Source organism: Coenobita brevimanus, chromosome 98 (assembly GCF_032717465.1).
Source record: "Coenobita brevimanus isolate Jiangsu-jjx chromosome 98, ASM3271746v2, whole genome shotgun sequence".
Lineage (NCBI taxonomy): Eukaryota > Metazoa > Arthropoda > Malacostraca > Decapoda > Coenobitidae > Coenobita > Coenobita brevimanus.
The window spans coordinates 30,807,457-30,823,753 of NC_137051.1; the positions used below are offsets into that span (position 1 = coordinate 30,807,457).

At 42.7% G+C, this 16,297-nt stretch overlaps 1 protein-coding gene across 1 annotated transcript in view; it reads left to right on the plus strand.

Moving 5' to 3' along the window:
* Ilk (integrin linked kinase) overlaps positions 1 to 15,715 on the plus strand; it is a 220,664-nt gene extending 204,949 nt beyond the window's left edge. The window contains exon 9 of the mRNA XM_080283683.1: positions 15,396 to 15,715. Coding sequence (XP_080139809.1) covers positions 15,396 to 15,545 — 150 coding nt within the window. The 3' untranslated portion in view covers positions 15,546 to 15,715. The remainder of the gene's footprint in view (positions 1 to 15,395) is intronic.
* Positions 15,716 to 16,297: the final 582 nt, after the last annotated feature.

Here is a 16,297-nt window from a genome sequence, read left to right on the forward strand (position 1 = left end):
CTAATGATGGCCAAACCACGGTTTAATGATGGGTTTTGATTAAAAAAAAATGATTTTGATGATAGAGTAAAATTGTTTGTTAAGGTTGATTTATAAACTGTTTTTAGACTTAGGTTAATGTTTTAGTCATAGGTGGGGTGAACATTGTCATTTTAGGTTACAGTTTACTAAGTTTGATTTTTTCCAGACTTATATTTGATGATTTTCAAATACTATTTGCTGGTTTTAGTGATTTATTTACAGGTGTTAGGCTTAGGTTAGCTTCTTTTACAGCTGTTAGGCCATTTAGATTGGCTTTAAACTTGTTTTTGGACTCATTTGGGTGGGTTAACCCTTTAACCGCGGGTGTCATTCCAGAATGACGTTGCAAAAACTGGACCAAACCGCGGGTGTCATTCTCGAATGTTTGTGAATATTTTGAATACCCCGCATTTTTTCCGTGCGCCAATTGTTTCAAGGGAGAGTAGCTATTAAGTTCTTTCACTCCAGCCGACCCCCACCTCCCTCTTCCCCCCCCTGGGGCCCCACCTCCCACCCCCTGGGCCCCCCACCCCACCCCTGACCAAGCACGCATCATTATCTCCAGCTGTGTGAGTGACAACACATGCTGATGTGGCAGTGAAGTGCAGGCAATTACAGTGCCTTTTACCTGTCTCAGTGAACACAGAGTGGGTGTTTATCGTATGTGCAGTGTTCATATATGTTTACAGTATTATTATCAGAATGTGATTGGCATTTGGTAATGGTGTGTGAGCGAAAAATAGTGATTACAACACCGCTGATGTGGCAGTGAAGTGCGGGCAATTACAGTGCCTTTTACCTGCCTCAGTGAACACAGAGTGGGTGTTTGTCGTATGTGCAGTGTTCATATATGTTTATAGTATTATTATCAGAATGAGGTTGGCATTTGGTAATGGTGTGTGAGCGAAAAATAGTGATTACAACACCGCTGATGTGGCAGTGAAGTGCGGGTAATTACAGTGCCTTTTACCTGCCTCAGTGAACACAGAGTGGGTGTTTATCGTATGTGCAGTGTTCATATATGTTTATAGTATTATTATCAGAATGAGGTTGGCATTTGGTAATGGTGTATGAACGAAGGTAATGGTGTGTGAGCGAAAAATAGTGATTTTACACCCCTCACTTCTAACGGCACTGTCCGTCCTGTGAAAGTCAACAAAGTCATGAAACCTACATCAATGGAAAGCTGAAGGTTAGTACTTTCTAATGGTACCTTATTTTTTTCTCTAGCTTTATTCTGTGCAGAGTTATTAAGGTTTAAAGGTTTGTTTACATTTGGCTGAAACCCCCGCGGGAGAGGACAGTCAGACCAAAACAATACCCGCGGTTAAAGGGTTAAGGACATGGTTGGGGGAAACCCAAGGTTCAGATATTCATCCCTATACGTTACATGTAAAATCTAACCCAAGATACAATACCCTGTCCAATGATGGGTTTTTACTTAACCAATTGCATCTTTAAACTGGGGTATACCTGTACACACTGTTATGGTAAGTATGAGAAACATAAACATAGTAATGGTTAGGCTATTAGAAAGTGCTGAAAAGAGCACAATAAGGAAGAAACACATGCCATAAAGAGACATGAAATGGGCATAACCCCCAAAACCAATGTCTGATGGTTGCTGGTTTTGAGTCCTGCTACGTAAAGTCCTAATACCGACAAACGTAGACAGGCTGAATGTACCGTATACTGTATATTTATCTTGCATTTTTATTTATTTTTTTTTTCGTGCTCTTTCCTTCAACTTGTTTCATGCCTAAGCACATAATTCATATTGATTTTAGTGATTTCTGTAAGGTTAAAGGGCAAAAATAATGTATTTTCCAAAATTTTCATATTTCTGTTCATACTCGAGGGGTGACTTTTTAAATTTTTGGCTCGTTAGTGCAGTAACCATTAGATGTGAGAGTGAAATACTGTATTCATTTTCAGATGTGTAAATTAAAGCTCTTGAAATCTATAAGGCCAAAATTTACCTTGGTGAAAGTTGAATAATTGGACCCAGAATGTGGCTGGGGGGATAGTCAGAGTTGGAGATTTGCATTCTCTAGGGGTTAAGGTAAGGAGTTCCAAGGTTAGGGGATGTAGGGTTAATGATCACCACTTGTAATTAATTGCTTGAGTAGAGCCTCATCTTTGAATTCCTTCATCATTGCTCTCACCAAAAGCCAGCTAAGATGCATGATAATGATGTTTTGAGCCAAAAAATGCTCTGTAACAGCAGGAGTGGAGATTTTCATCTTGCAGTGATAACAAAACCCTCTATAACCTGGTTTATTTTAACCATGGGATCACTGGACCAGCTGAGTTTGGTCGTGGTCTTCATATTATACATGTCGGACAGAAGCATGATCATATGACCAGGATGGTAAACAAATGAAATAAATACAGTAAACTCTCAATTATCCATTCTCATTGCTCAGTCTGTATATGGATGAGGTTATAAAAGATACTGTACAAGGTAGGGCAGTGGATGTTGGAGTGACCCTAATGAGAGAGGGCAGAGTTTGGAAATTCCCTGTACTGTTGTTTGCTGGTGATAATTTGTTGTTAAATGAAGACGAAGGGGAGCTGCAAGGCTTGGTGGATGAGTTTGGGAGAATGTGTAAGAAACGGAACCTAAAGGTGACTGTAAGGAAAAGTAAAGTTATGGTCTTCGAGAGAAATGAAGTCAGTGACTGTACAGTGAGGCTGGATGAGAAGGAAATGGAAAATATAAGTGCGTTTAAGTACAGTAATACCTCGATATACGATACCCCTAGATGTGATACCCCGGCCTTAACGATGGGGGTAGAAATACCACCATACCCTGCCTAATGATGGCCAAACCCTGGTGTAACAGTGGGTTTTGATTTTTTTTTTATTGATTTTTATTATATTTTAGACTAAAATGTGTGTTTAGGTTGATTTATGAACTGTTTTTAGACTAAGATTTGTGTGCTTTAGCCATAGGTGGGGTAAACATTGTCATTTTTGGGTACAGTTTACTAACCTTGATTTTTTCCAGACTTATATTTGACGATTTTCGTTTCTTATTTGTTGGTTTTACGGAGTTACTTACACATGTTATGCTTAGGTTAGCTTCTTTTACAGTTATTAAGCCATTTAGATTGGCTTTAAACTTGATTTTGGGCTCATTTGGGTGGGTTTTGGACTTGGCTGAGGGGAAACCCAAACTGAAAAATGCATCCCATTACTTTGCATGTTAATTCTGCCCTGATAATTATGATACCCTGCCTAACGATGGGTTTTTACCTAACCTATTGCATCGTTAAACCGGGGTATACCTGTACTTGGGTAGTGTGATGAGTAAGGATGGAAGTTTAGAGGGTGAAGTGCTTGAAAGCATACATCAAATAGAAGAAAGGTTGATGGCTTCATGAATGCAATGATAAGAAACAGGGAAGTGAATGTGGAAGTGAAAAAGTTACTGCATGACAGTATTGCGATACTGCATCAAGGAAGAAAGGTTTCTGGCTTCATGAAAGCAATGATAAACAGGGAAGTGAATGTGGAAGTGAAATAGTTACTGCATGACAGTATTGCGATACTAGCTCTAACCTTTGGAAGTGAAGGTTGGACGTTGTTGGAGGGACAGAAGTCTAGGGTGAGAGCTCTGGAAATGAGTTGAGAGGAGCATGTGAAGTCACAAGGAGAGACAGACTGACAAATGAGGAAGTGAAGGAGCATTGTGGTGTGGATGTGGATGTGATAGGAAGCATTAGGAGAAACACACTGAGGTGGTTTGGCCATGTGGAGTGGATGGAGAGTGAGAGACTGATGAGGAGAGTGTATGTGAGTGATGTGGAGGAGGGGACAGGGAGGGGGAGGCCAAGGATGAGATGGAGGGATGGAGTGGAGAGGTATATAAGAGAGAAGTTTGTGAGCTGGGAGCAGGGCAGTGAAATGGTAAGGGACAGGACGACATGGAGGCGATTTGTTTGTGGCCACCCCTTATGGGATTGAGGTGTCTGGCAATATGCAGCCCAGTGCAATATCTGGTACTTTTTGCTTGGTTGTATTAAAGCAATATCAGGTGGAATTATGTAATATCCTGTGCTGAAACAGGAAGCAACCTGCGGTTCTATGCAATGTCTGGTGGTGAGGCTTATCATCAGGCTTAGACATGTTAGCCAACCGGCGCCCAGGAAAATCTGCAATATGCCAGCAAATCAGAATGTGTTGTAGGAGTGGCCCGCCTGGCATGCTAAGTCTACTGTCACACTCATTTTCTCCCATGGATCTTGTACAGCGAAGACGTATCAATGCGCTCTGCTCTTGTGACATGCGGTGACAAAGCCCTAGTGCTATGACTTGCTGTGTGGCCTCCCATGCCTCACTCATTGTTGTTGCAAAGCTTGTGGCATCTCGGTGCTTTGTGTCCTAGTGCTCTATTGTGATTTTGAAATTACTGTACATGAAATTACTGCTGTTAGACTACACAGGATTAAGTGCACTGTACTGTACTGCATGGTGTACAGTTCTACCCCCCCACTGATGCCAGCACTAGGTGAGTGCATAGTATGCTATGTACTATATTGCTGTACTGTATCAATAGGTGGGGGCACCCATCATCCACCAACATAATGTAGTGGTACTCTGTTTTTAGAGTAGCTCTGCATTGAGTGGCAAGCAAAATGATTTTCTGTAAACTAGCAAATCATTGACAACGCTGGATGGTAACCTTATGACTAACCAATACGTTTTCCATACATAACAACAAGTGGGTTGGCATAGGGTTAGTGCCCCTCCCCGGAAAACAACTAAAAATACAAACGAGGCCTAGGACCAGGACTGACCAAGGGGTGACGATTAAGGACCGAACAAAGGACATGGTACGGATTGTGACAAGGAATGTAAGGGGTGCAAATGATGAGGTGAAAGAGAGATTGTCCAGGTGCTTGGGGGTGCAAAAAATGGATGTATGTGGATTAACTGAAACGAAATCGGAGAGGTGAGAGCGTGAGAGAATGGGAGTATGGTTGGGGTATATGCACGGAAGTGGGTAGGAATGAGAGAGCAAAAGAAGGAGTGTGTAGTGTTGTGTGCAAGAGATGGAAGGAGAATATTTAAGAGTATGGATCAGTTGGCTCAAGGATTTGTGGGTAAGATTGAAAGACTACAAAAGTTGTGTGTGTGTGTGTGTGTGTGTGTGTGTGTGTGTGTGTGTGTGTGTGTGTGTGTGAGTGAGTGAGAGAGATGGACAAATATAGAAGTGTGGATGGAAAAGATTGAAAGAAATGAGAGAGTGTTTTTGATTGGAGATATGAATGGAAAAGTAGGGATTGTGAAGGTGAATGGAGTAGTTGGTGAGTGGGGTGTGCCTGCAGAGGTGGATGAGAATGCCAGTGCTCTAGTGGACATTTGTGCCAGGAGGGGATTGGTGATAGCCAGTGCCCTCTTCAGACACAAAATGATACACACGTTTATGTGGCGAGTGATGAGATGGGTGGGTGGTGTGAATGGAAGGCAAAGTTTGATTATGTGTGTGTGGATGATGGAATGAGAGGGTATTTAATGGAAGCAAGAGCATTTAAAGGTTGGAAGAGTGGACTTATTGGTGAAAGTCAAGGCTGAAATGAAATGGAGGAATAGAAGAAGGGAAGGACCGGAGGAAGTAGTTCATGCAAGGAGGGTAGAAAGGTTACAAGAGGATAGAAAAAAGGCTAAATATAAGAGAGAAGTGGAGGGGCAATTGGGTAAATATGATGGGGAACATGGAAGGTTTTATCTCGTTTCATTTTCACAGGGCTCCAACATGCTTGCAGGCTTTGGCTTTGATCACCTAATGGCGGCTCTCCTTGTTGCTCGATCTCGGCAGTCTCCCTGTTCAGTCCCTTAACCCTGAGGTCACACTCAGTGACCTCATGTCTGGTCTTTTTTGGTCTACCCCTCGCAACCCCAATCCTAACATTAACGCTTCTCACTTTCTGCATCCAGTTATCATCCCTATCTTCTCCACATGCCCAAGCCACCTCAGTCTACATCTCCTCATCACAACACGAATACACTCCAGTCCCATCTTATCAACTCTTCCATCGTAAACTTATTCTCCCAGGCCTTGCACTCAGGGATGCACTGCACATCCACCTAATCATTGTCATTTCTGTACATTTAAGTCTGCGAATATCCTCTTCCTTTACTGCCCAGATCCCACTACCATACAGCATTACATTCCTAACATGCTGCATACAAAGATCCCATTCCATGAAGGGAGAGCTCTCTCAGTGTCAGGAGAAGCAACAGCTCCCTGAACTTCTTCCAACCACTCCTCACCCTAGCCAGAGAGCTAACTCCAGCCCCACCACTGGATTAAGGGGGGGGGCCCAAGGGGCCCGGGCCCTGGGCCACCCACCAAGAGGGGGCCTCCCACCAGAGCAACTTGTGTTCATTTCATTTCGTGTTTATTCATTACATATTACAGCATTGGATGAATAGTCCCCGTTCAGTATTTCCTAACTAAAAGTGTCCTATTTATATATTAGGATTTAGGTTACCAGTCTGTGGTGTATGCCATTGGGAGAGTTAGAAAGGGGGCCTCCCTTCCAAGCGGGCCCCGGGCCTCCCACATGCTTAATCTAGCCGTGTCCAGCCCCACATGCAGCACATAACATGTCTTCCAAATAATAAAACCTCCACACACTCAAGAGACTCGCCAGCAAGGTCAGTCTTTTCACTCCTGACAATCTCCACCTGCTCTCCCCAACACACCCCACACATAAAATCAGCATTATCTCGCAGTCTGCCTCTAATACCACTACATCTCTTATGCACCCACTTATCACAAACACTGCACAAGATGGAATTACTTCCCACACCCTTGTGGCAAATTGCACATGGCCACTCTCCCCCATCTTTGACAGTACCACCACCAACCCTAGATATCATAACTTTTGTTTTTATTTGCATTTACTCTTAAGCCCTTGTGCCCCATACCATCTCTCCACTTTCTAAATCTTTCCTTCACCTCCCTTTCATTTTCTGCAGTCAACACCAAATCATCAGCGTACAACATCTCCCATGAGAGTCCATTTCTGAAGTCATGTGAAAGGGCTTCAAGTACCATGATAAACAACAAAGGACTCAAACCTGACCCCTGATGCACACCAACATTCACGGAAAACTCCTTGCTCAAATCTCCATGCACTCTTACCTGGGTGTGAGCACCCACATACATGGCCATAACCACCCTAGCCAGCCACTCCTCGATCTCAAGCTTTCTCATTGCCCACTTCACCACCTCTGTAGGGACTCTGTCAAAGGCCTTCTCCAAATCAACAGAAAGTACAGTTCCCTTTTCTTTCTTATATATTTTTCTTGAAGCTCTTGAACAATGATTATGGTATCAGTGGTCCCCCTGCCTGGCATAAACCCAAACTGCATCTCATCAAAATTCACCCTTTCTCTAATCATACCTTCTAGAACTTTCTCCATTACCTTCATTATCTGATCTAAAAGCTTTATGCCTGTATAATTTCCTCTTTCCAGGGCATCACCCTTCCCCTTCTACCCATTTACATTTACACTCTTCAGCCAATCATCTGGGACAGCACACTCATATGTAATCATATTTATCAAGTTAGTGACTAACCTCACTCACATCTCCTGAGAGCCTTCAACGTTTCGGCAGTCAACCCAGACACACCTGCTGCCTTCCCCACCTGCATCCTGCTTATTGTGTCACTCACAGTAGTAGCTTCAATCAAAGTCCAAGGGCCAAACACTGGATCTTCTGGCTCTAAACCTTCCCTGTCCCAGTTGACTGCTCACCCAACAACTGGTTGTAATGCCCTCTTGAGGCATCTTTAATATCTGTACTGTTCACCACTACAATTCCATTATCATTCTTCACACACTGCTCACCTATGATACCTATTCTCCCTCTTCATCTGATTTGCCACCTTAAATATCATATTCTTCCATTCCCGATGATTTAGGTTATCAAGTAAAAGTCTCTGACTCAGACTTTGCCCTGTATACCTCTCTTCTAGCCCTACTCTTGGTAGCCAAGTATTTCTCTTTGTTACCATCCTTCTTCCATTCCTGGAAAAGCCTTCTTTTCTACTTAACTACAGCTTCTACACCCTCATCCCACTACCAAGTTACTTTATGTCTTGGTGGGCCTCTTGTCCAACCGCATACTGCATGAGTAACTCTCAAGAAGTTTTTCTTGAGGGCTCTATACTGTTCATTAATGCTTCTGTCAATGGCTCGCTGTTCAGCCACCACTCTCCTCATCTCGCAATAGAAAGCATCCCTTACTGTGTGCGAGCTATTCACAGAAGAAATCTGTGCGGCATGTGAGATGGTGTGTGGGGTGAAGAGAAGACGAAAGAGGATGGCAAGGAACAGTATGGTGGAATGAAGAGGAGAGACAGGCTGTGGCACAGAAGAAGAAAGCATTTAGTGGGTGGATGAGAAACAGGGGTGTGAAGGAAGCTGAGAGATGGAAGGGAAAGTTATATGTAGAGAGGAAGAGAAAGGTGAAAAGGTTAGTAAGAAGAGAGTGGATGAGGAATTTGGAAGGAATTTGAGTGTAAAATGGAGGGAATGTACAAGAATGTTCTTGAAAGAGGAAAAGAGAGTTAGACAGGGTGTTAAAGAAGTTAGTCAGGGAGTGAAAGACAAAAGTGGTAGATTACTAGTGGAGAAGGGAGAAAATGTGAGCAAATGGAGAGAACACTTTAAGGAATTGTTGAACATAGAGAATGAAAGTAATGCGAGTATAAGTGGCTGAGGAATGGCAGGGAGAAGGAGGGATGTGAGAAGAGAGGAAGAAATTGGTTGGATGGAAGTGGTGAAAGCAATGAAGAAAATCAGAATGAGAAAAGCCCCAGGAATTGGAGTGTATGGTGAATTGCCGAAGCATGGGGGAGAGTTAGTAGTAGAATGGATGTGGAAGATGTGCAGATTGGCCTGGGAGGGAGGTAAAGTCCCGAAGGATTCTAAGTTAGGTATAATTATTCCCCTGTAAAGGAAAAGGGGAGAAAGAAGTGTGTGGTAATCATAGGGGCATTTGTTTTCATAGTGTAATAGGAAAAGTACATGGTAGACAGAGTTAGGGAAATAACAGAGGAATTAGTTGGAGAAGAACAGAGAGGTTGTAGGAAGGGAAGAGGTTGTGTAGATCAGATATTCATTCTTAGGTCTTTAGTTGAAAAGTTTTTAGGGTAGGGAAAGAAGTTGTATGAAGCCTTCATGGATTTGAGGAAAGCATATGACAGGGTGGATAGGCAAGGATTGTGGAAAGTATTAAGAATATATGGAGTAAATGGGAAATTACTGAATGTCATGAAGAGTATGCATGAGGGGGCTTAGGCTGCAGTGCGTGTGGACAGTGAAATGAGTGAATTTTTGCATTTGTAGATTGGATTGAAACCAGAAAGTGTCATGTCTCCATGGCTGTTTAGTCTGTATATGGATGGGGTTATTAAAGAGAAACAAGGTAGGGCAGTGGATGTTGGTGCGGCCCTAATGAGAGATGGCAGTGTGTGGAACTCCCTGTACTGTTGTTTGCGGATGATACTGTGTTGTTAGTGAAGACAGAGGGGAGGTGCAAGGCTTGGCGATTGAGTTTGAGAGAGTGTGTAAGAAATGAATCTAAAGGTGAATGTAGGGAAGAGTAAAGTTATGGTCTTTGAGAGAAATGAAATCAGTGAATGTACAGTAAGGGTGGATGAGGAGGAAATGGAAAATGTGAGTACATTTAAGTACTTGGGTAGTGTGATGAGCAAGGATGGAAGTTTAGAGGGTGAAGTGCTTGATAGGGCACAGCAAGGAAGAAAGGTTGCTGGTTCTTTGAAAGCAGTGATACAGGGAAGTGGGCATGGAAGTGAAAAAGTTACTACATGACAGTATTGTGATACCAGCTCTAATGGATGGAAGTGATGCTTGGCTCTTGTTGGAGGGACACAGGTCAAGAGTGAGAGCAGTGGAAATGAGTTACATGACAGGAGCATGTGGAGTCACATGGAGAGACAGACTGACATAGGAAGTGAAGGAGCTTTGTGGTGTGGATGTGGATGTGATAGGAAGCGTTAGGAGAAATACATTGAGGTGGTTTGGCCATGCGGAGTGGATGGAGAGCGAGAGACTGACGAAGAGTTAGTATTTCAGTGAGGTGGAAGGGGGGAAAGGGAGGGGGAGGCCAAGGATGAGATGGAGGGATGCAGTGGAGGGATATATGAGAGATGAGTGTGATCTGGGAGCAGGGCAGTGAAATGGGGGGGGACAGGGCTACATGGAGGCGATTTGTTTGTGGCCACCCCTTACGGGATTAAGGCACACACTTATCCACCATATCCCTCCACCTTCTCCTTGCCCTACCTCGCCTCCTCCCTCCTCCAGGTTCGCTCATATATACCTTTTTCACCACCCTATTGTTATCCATTCTCTCCATATGACCATACCATTTCAGTACACTCTCTTCGATTCTGGTGTCCACAGACTTCCTCGCTTCACATCTCTCATGAATCATTATTTCGTATCCTGTCCATTATCTGTACTCCAGATACATTCCTCAGCAGTCCCATCTCCACTGCTTTCACTCCTGACTTTTCATTTTCATGCCACACCATAGTCTCTCATCCATATGTTATAGTTGGCACTAACACTCCTTCATGTAAGCTTCATGCAGCTGCAGCATTCAAGCCTCTGTTTCTTATCAAGGCCTTCATTGCACTAGCCACTTTCCTACCTTATATCACTCTGCTTTCCACTTCTTTTGCACATTTTCCTCTCTTTTTTTTTTTTTTATATCACTGTACCCAGGTATTTGAACTCTCACCACTTTCAGTCTCTCTCCATTCACCATAACCTCACTCTGGTAGCCACCTTCTCTCTCAGTAACCATCACTTTACTCATTTCTACATTTACTCTCAAGGCACGATGCTCACAGACATCAGCTAAACTCTGCACTTGTCTACCAAGTTCTTGTCTAGTATTTGCAAGGAGTACTGCATCTTCAGCATACAACAAATTTGAGACATTCCATCCATCACCATTCAGTACTAATGCCATCCCTCTCTCCATTACTCATGTTTTTGCTTCTCTCATCACCCCATCCATATACTGTATATATTGAACAAGCATGGGAACATCACACAGCTTTGTCACATGCCCTCACCGATCGTGAACCATTCACATAGATGTCCATTTACCCTTACACTTGCTTCACTGCCATCATAAAAACTCTTGATGGCACCTGGCAGTGTACCATCTACGCTGTGCATGTGCCAAACCTTCCACAACCTTTCTCCTTCCACTTTGTTGTATGCTTTTTCAAGATCCATGAATGCCATAAACACCTTACAGTCCTCCTCGAAAACATTCACCATCGTGTCTCACTGCAAATATTTGAACCACACATCCTCTGCCACTTCTAAAACCACCCTGTTCATCACTCACCAGGACTTCTTATATCTCTTTTACTTTCCCTATAATAATTCTTCCATATACCATCCCTACCACACTCAGTAAACTTATGCCACAATAATTCTTGCACTCACCTCGCTCACCTTTATTTTTGTTCAGGGGTACTATCGCAACCTTTTTCCACTCTGCTGGCAGTTTTACTCATCCATGCCTTCTTACATATCTCCAAGAAGCAATTCATTCCGCTCTGTCCACTACACAGAATCATCTCTGCATACACCTCAACCCCAGCTGCTTTCCCATTTTTCAGCTGTTTCACAGCATTTTTCACCTGTGCAAGTGTCACGTTTCTTATCACTACATTCCTTCTCAGCATACCCCCAAACGCCAATCATGTTTACAGCGGCTCTGCTCTCTCTTTTCCCATCCATCAGGACTTCAAAATATTCTTTCCATCCAGGCCTTACTTCATCTTCGTTTTCGTTTTCGTTTTCATTTTTAAAGGCTCCAACATGCTTGCATGTGTCGGCCGTGGTCACCTAATGGCGGCTCTCCACACTGCACGATCCATTGCAGCCTCCCTGTTCAGTCCCTTAACCCTGAGGTCACACTTAATGACCTCGTCCCATGTCATTCTCGGTCTGTTCCTCATAACCCCACCCTCAATATTAACACTTCTCACCTTCCTCACCCAATTATCATCCCCCATCCTCTCCACATGTCCAAACCATCTCAATCTACCTCTCCTCATCACAACACCAATACACTCCAGTCCCATCCTACCTCTCAACTCTTCCATCGTAAACCCAGCCCTTCCAGGCCTTGGACGTAGGGACGCACTGCACATCCACCTAATCATTGTCATTTCTGTACGTCTGAGCCGGCGAATATCCTCCTCCTTCACTGCCCAGGTCTCACTACCATACAGCATTACACTCCTAACACATGCTGCATACAAAGACCCCTTAGCACGTAGGGAGAGTCCTCTCAATGTCAGGAGAGGCAAGAGCTCCCTGAACTTCTTCCAACCACTTCTCACTCCAGCCCCACCTCCAGCACACAACATGTCTCCCAAATAACAAAACTCTTCCATACACTCAAGAGATTCACCAGCAAGTTCAATCCTTTCACGTCTGACAATCTCCACCTGTTCACCCCGACACGCCGTACACATAAAATCAGCATTATCTCACAGTCTACCTCTGATACCACTACATCTCTTATGCACCCATTTATCACACACACCGCACAAGATGGAATTACTTCCCACGCCCTTGTGGCAAACTGCACATGGCCACTCTCCCTCGTCTTTGACAGTACTGCCACCAACCCTAGATATCATCACTTTTGTTTTATATGCATTTACCCTTAAACCTTTTTGCCCCATACCATCTCTCCACTTCCTAAACCTTTCCTCCGCCTCCCTTTCATTCTCTGCAATCAACACCAAATCATCAGCATACAGCAACTCCCACGGGAGTCCAATTCTAAAGTCACGTGAAAGGGCTTCAAGTACCATGATAAACAACATGGGACTCAAGACTGACCCCTGATGCACACTAGCGTTCACGGAAAACTCATCACTCAAATATCCATTCACTCTCACCTGGGTGTGAGCACCCACATACATAGCCATAACCAGCCTAACCAGCCACTCCTCCAAGCCAAGCTTTCTCATTGCCCACTTCACCACCTCTCTAGGGACTCTGTCAAAGTCCTTTTCCAAATCAACAAAAACAAAATAAAGATCTCCATGGGTTAATCTACCACTTACATCCTTCACACTTTCACACTTCTTTTCGCTGTCACTTCTACATTTCTGCACATCTTTCCGGAATAACTTCCTATTTTCAGAATAATTTGCATTCATTTTTCTTCCAAGATCATCATTTACCTCCTCCTTTCTCCTCTAGTTTCTTTACAAGCTTCTTGCTCTCAATATATTCACTTCTTATTTCAATTGAACCCCTGGCCTGTAACCATTCTAGCCACTTCTTTTCCTTCACTGCTGTCCAGCTCTTCATCCCACCATGCCGTACCTTTATTCTTTGTTGTTACTCCTGCCACACCACACACCGCTTTAGCATTCCTAATTAAGTAATCCCTATATGCATTCCACAGGCTGTCCAGATCCTTTTCATTAATTCACTGATTCTAGCCTCTCCCCTACTTTGGTCCTGTATTCATATGCCATTTCTTTGATCCTCAGCTTCTCGACTTTCAGAGTTTTTTTTCCCAGACTGCTACTGTCTCTCATGGTCCACCTCACTCCTCTCAGCTTGATCTTGCATACCACAAGCATATGATCTGACAGACATCATCATCCTCACACGGCCCTCATATTGGGAACCATTCCCAGCATTGACCTCTCTATGAGCACATAATCAGTCAGGCTCCTTTCAACATGATCCTCATGTATATTTATGTATATTTATATATATTTATGTATTCATGTACATTTAAACCATGTATTCATGTATATTTATACCATGTATATTTATGTGCATCTTTGTTTGAAATACGAGTTGCAAATGCACAACTCTCTTTCGTGACACACATTCTTCAGTTGCTTCCCTTTATCACTTTCTCCTGGCACTCCATTACAACCCATTTTGTCATCCTCAGCCAGTGTTTACTCTTCATTTCATATCGCCCATTATGATCACTTTATAGCTCCAGGGTATTTTTCCCACTGCTTCATCCAGCTCATCCCAAAACCTGTCTCCCTCTCTCTCTCACTCCTGTCATCACACAGCACATATGCTACAATCACCGCCATTTTCACCTTCTCAAACTTGAACTCGACATGCATACACCTCGAGATGACACATTTATAATCTCTCATTCCACTCTGCCTCACTTCATTCAACAAAACAACTCCTTCCTTGCATCTTCCTCGTCCATTCATGCCCGACCTCACACACTTTACAGCCTCCCACTCCTCTACTTCACACCCTTTCATCTTTGTTTCACACAACGCCATCGCAGCATATCTCACACTCCTGAGCACATTCACCACTTCCACCCTCTTGCTCTCCACATTCACACCTGTTACATTCAACATGGCCATGCAAATCTGCCCAATTGGTTGGGGCCCTGGGCAGGTATTGGGCCCTCTAAGGCTCTCTGAACATTTGCCATGATTTAGTGATTTTAGGTAGGGGGATCTGGGAGACAACCTGGCCAAAACCCCTGGTTATATGGCAGCCACCCAGCTTAGTAAATGGTTTCTTAGGTACAGGAAACCGATTGGCTTGTCACTCAGTGTAGAGACCATAAGGCATCCCTACATTAGGTGAGTTGATGATGGGCCCCCCTAACCTAACCTAACCTATGGAAATCTTAAAACATAGTTTCACACTTTTGGAAATAAACATTAGAAATCTTACCAGTGTGTTTATATTGTACCAGTAAAGTATAAATTATTTATGAACAAACTGATTTTGGCATGATACCATTTATCAGTTATTTATTTTTTTCCACCTTGATTTCAATACTGAATGTTAATCAGCTTCTGCTAGCCGAATTACTGTGCAGACTTGATGTTCCCTGGTATACTTGCCTGCATCTGAGCAACTTGACAAGCTTACTTGTATAAACAACAGAACCCTGTTTACCTGTAATAAATTTTTTTTTACTTATATGTGCATTTGAATAGTGAGTCAGATCTACAGGGGTGGTTATTTACAGGGTTGATTCGAGTTTATTAAGAAATTGTGCAGCTGGCAATCTCATTTTTTAAAATGTTGGTTGCATTTTAACATTTTCATTTATGCTTAACTCCTGTTTTCCCTTAGACAAATTTTTGCAGGTCTGATTTTCCAAACACAGGTGTTGAAAGAGGTGAAACTACAGTCTTGGAAAAGGGCTGACTGCATGCAGTTTAACCATGCATTGTAGTTGCTTGTTGTAAGTTGTGTGTTACTGCATTTATAGTATTACCATCATCATTAAAGCTCATGATATATTTTCATCCATATACTTACACTGTTTGCAGATTGCAACGGAAAGTCTGAGGGTGAGTGTTCCACCTGGCATCTCTCCCCACATCTCAAAACTGGTGCGTATTTGCATGAATGAAGACCCTGGCAAGAGGCCTTCCTTTGACATGATTCTACCCATATTGGAGAAGATGTGTGCCCAGTAGAAGGTTCATTGATGATTGTTATGAGAGTCTCTTTACTGCATAGTTAAGAAGTAACTCGCTTTATTTTCTCCAGAGTCAAACAGTTTCTGAAAAAATAAAGTACCTTTAATCTCAGTCCTTATTTTGAATAACAGACTGACAAACTGATGAGCATGATCAAGAGCACTTTATTTTGTTCATATATTCCTTGTCTGTAAGAGTCCCATTTATCAAGGGATGTAAACATTCTTCAGTGCTGAAGTGCAATCAAAACGTATCTTGATATCTCAGTCATTTGTGAAAAACTTTGTGGTGTCTTAAGTTTGATAATACTAATGAATAATGGAACTCCCTGAGGAAATTACATAATAATTTAAGTATACTAAGCTCTTCCAGAAATATTTTGAAAAGCACTTGGATGTCTTGAAGGTAGTAGATACACACACAACCAGAACTGTGTAACCAGGGTTGAAAAACATTTGACCCTTAAAAATATACTGTAAAAAAAAGTTATCCTAGTGTTGCAGGCTTGTTTAAAAACATTGGCTATGCCAATATTTCAATAGCTTTTTTGAGCCATATTGTTGTTGACAAGTGTTTAACTGTCATAAATGTGGAGTTTTATTAGTGGCCATTATCAAGTGGATCTCCTTGTGTAAAAGATTATGTAATCCCTCAAGTAGGTAGTCAGAGTCAGATTGGTGATTATTTATATTTTTCTAATCATAGTACTTTGTGAAGAATATATTTTACAGTATGTAGTTAGGAACATG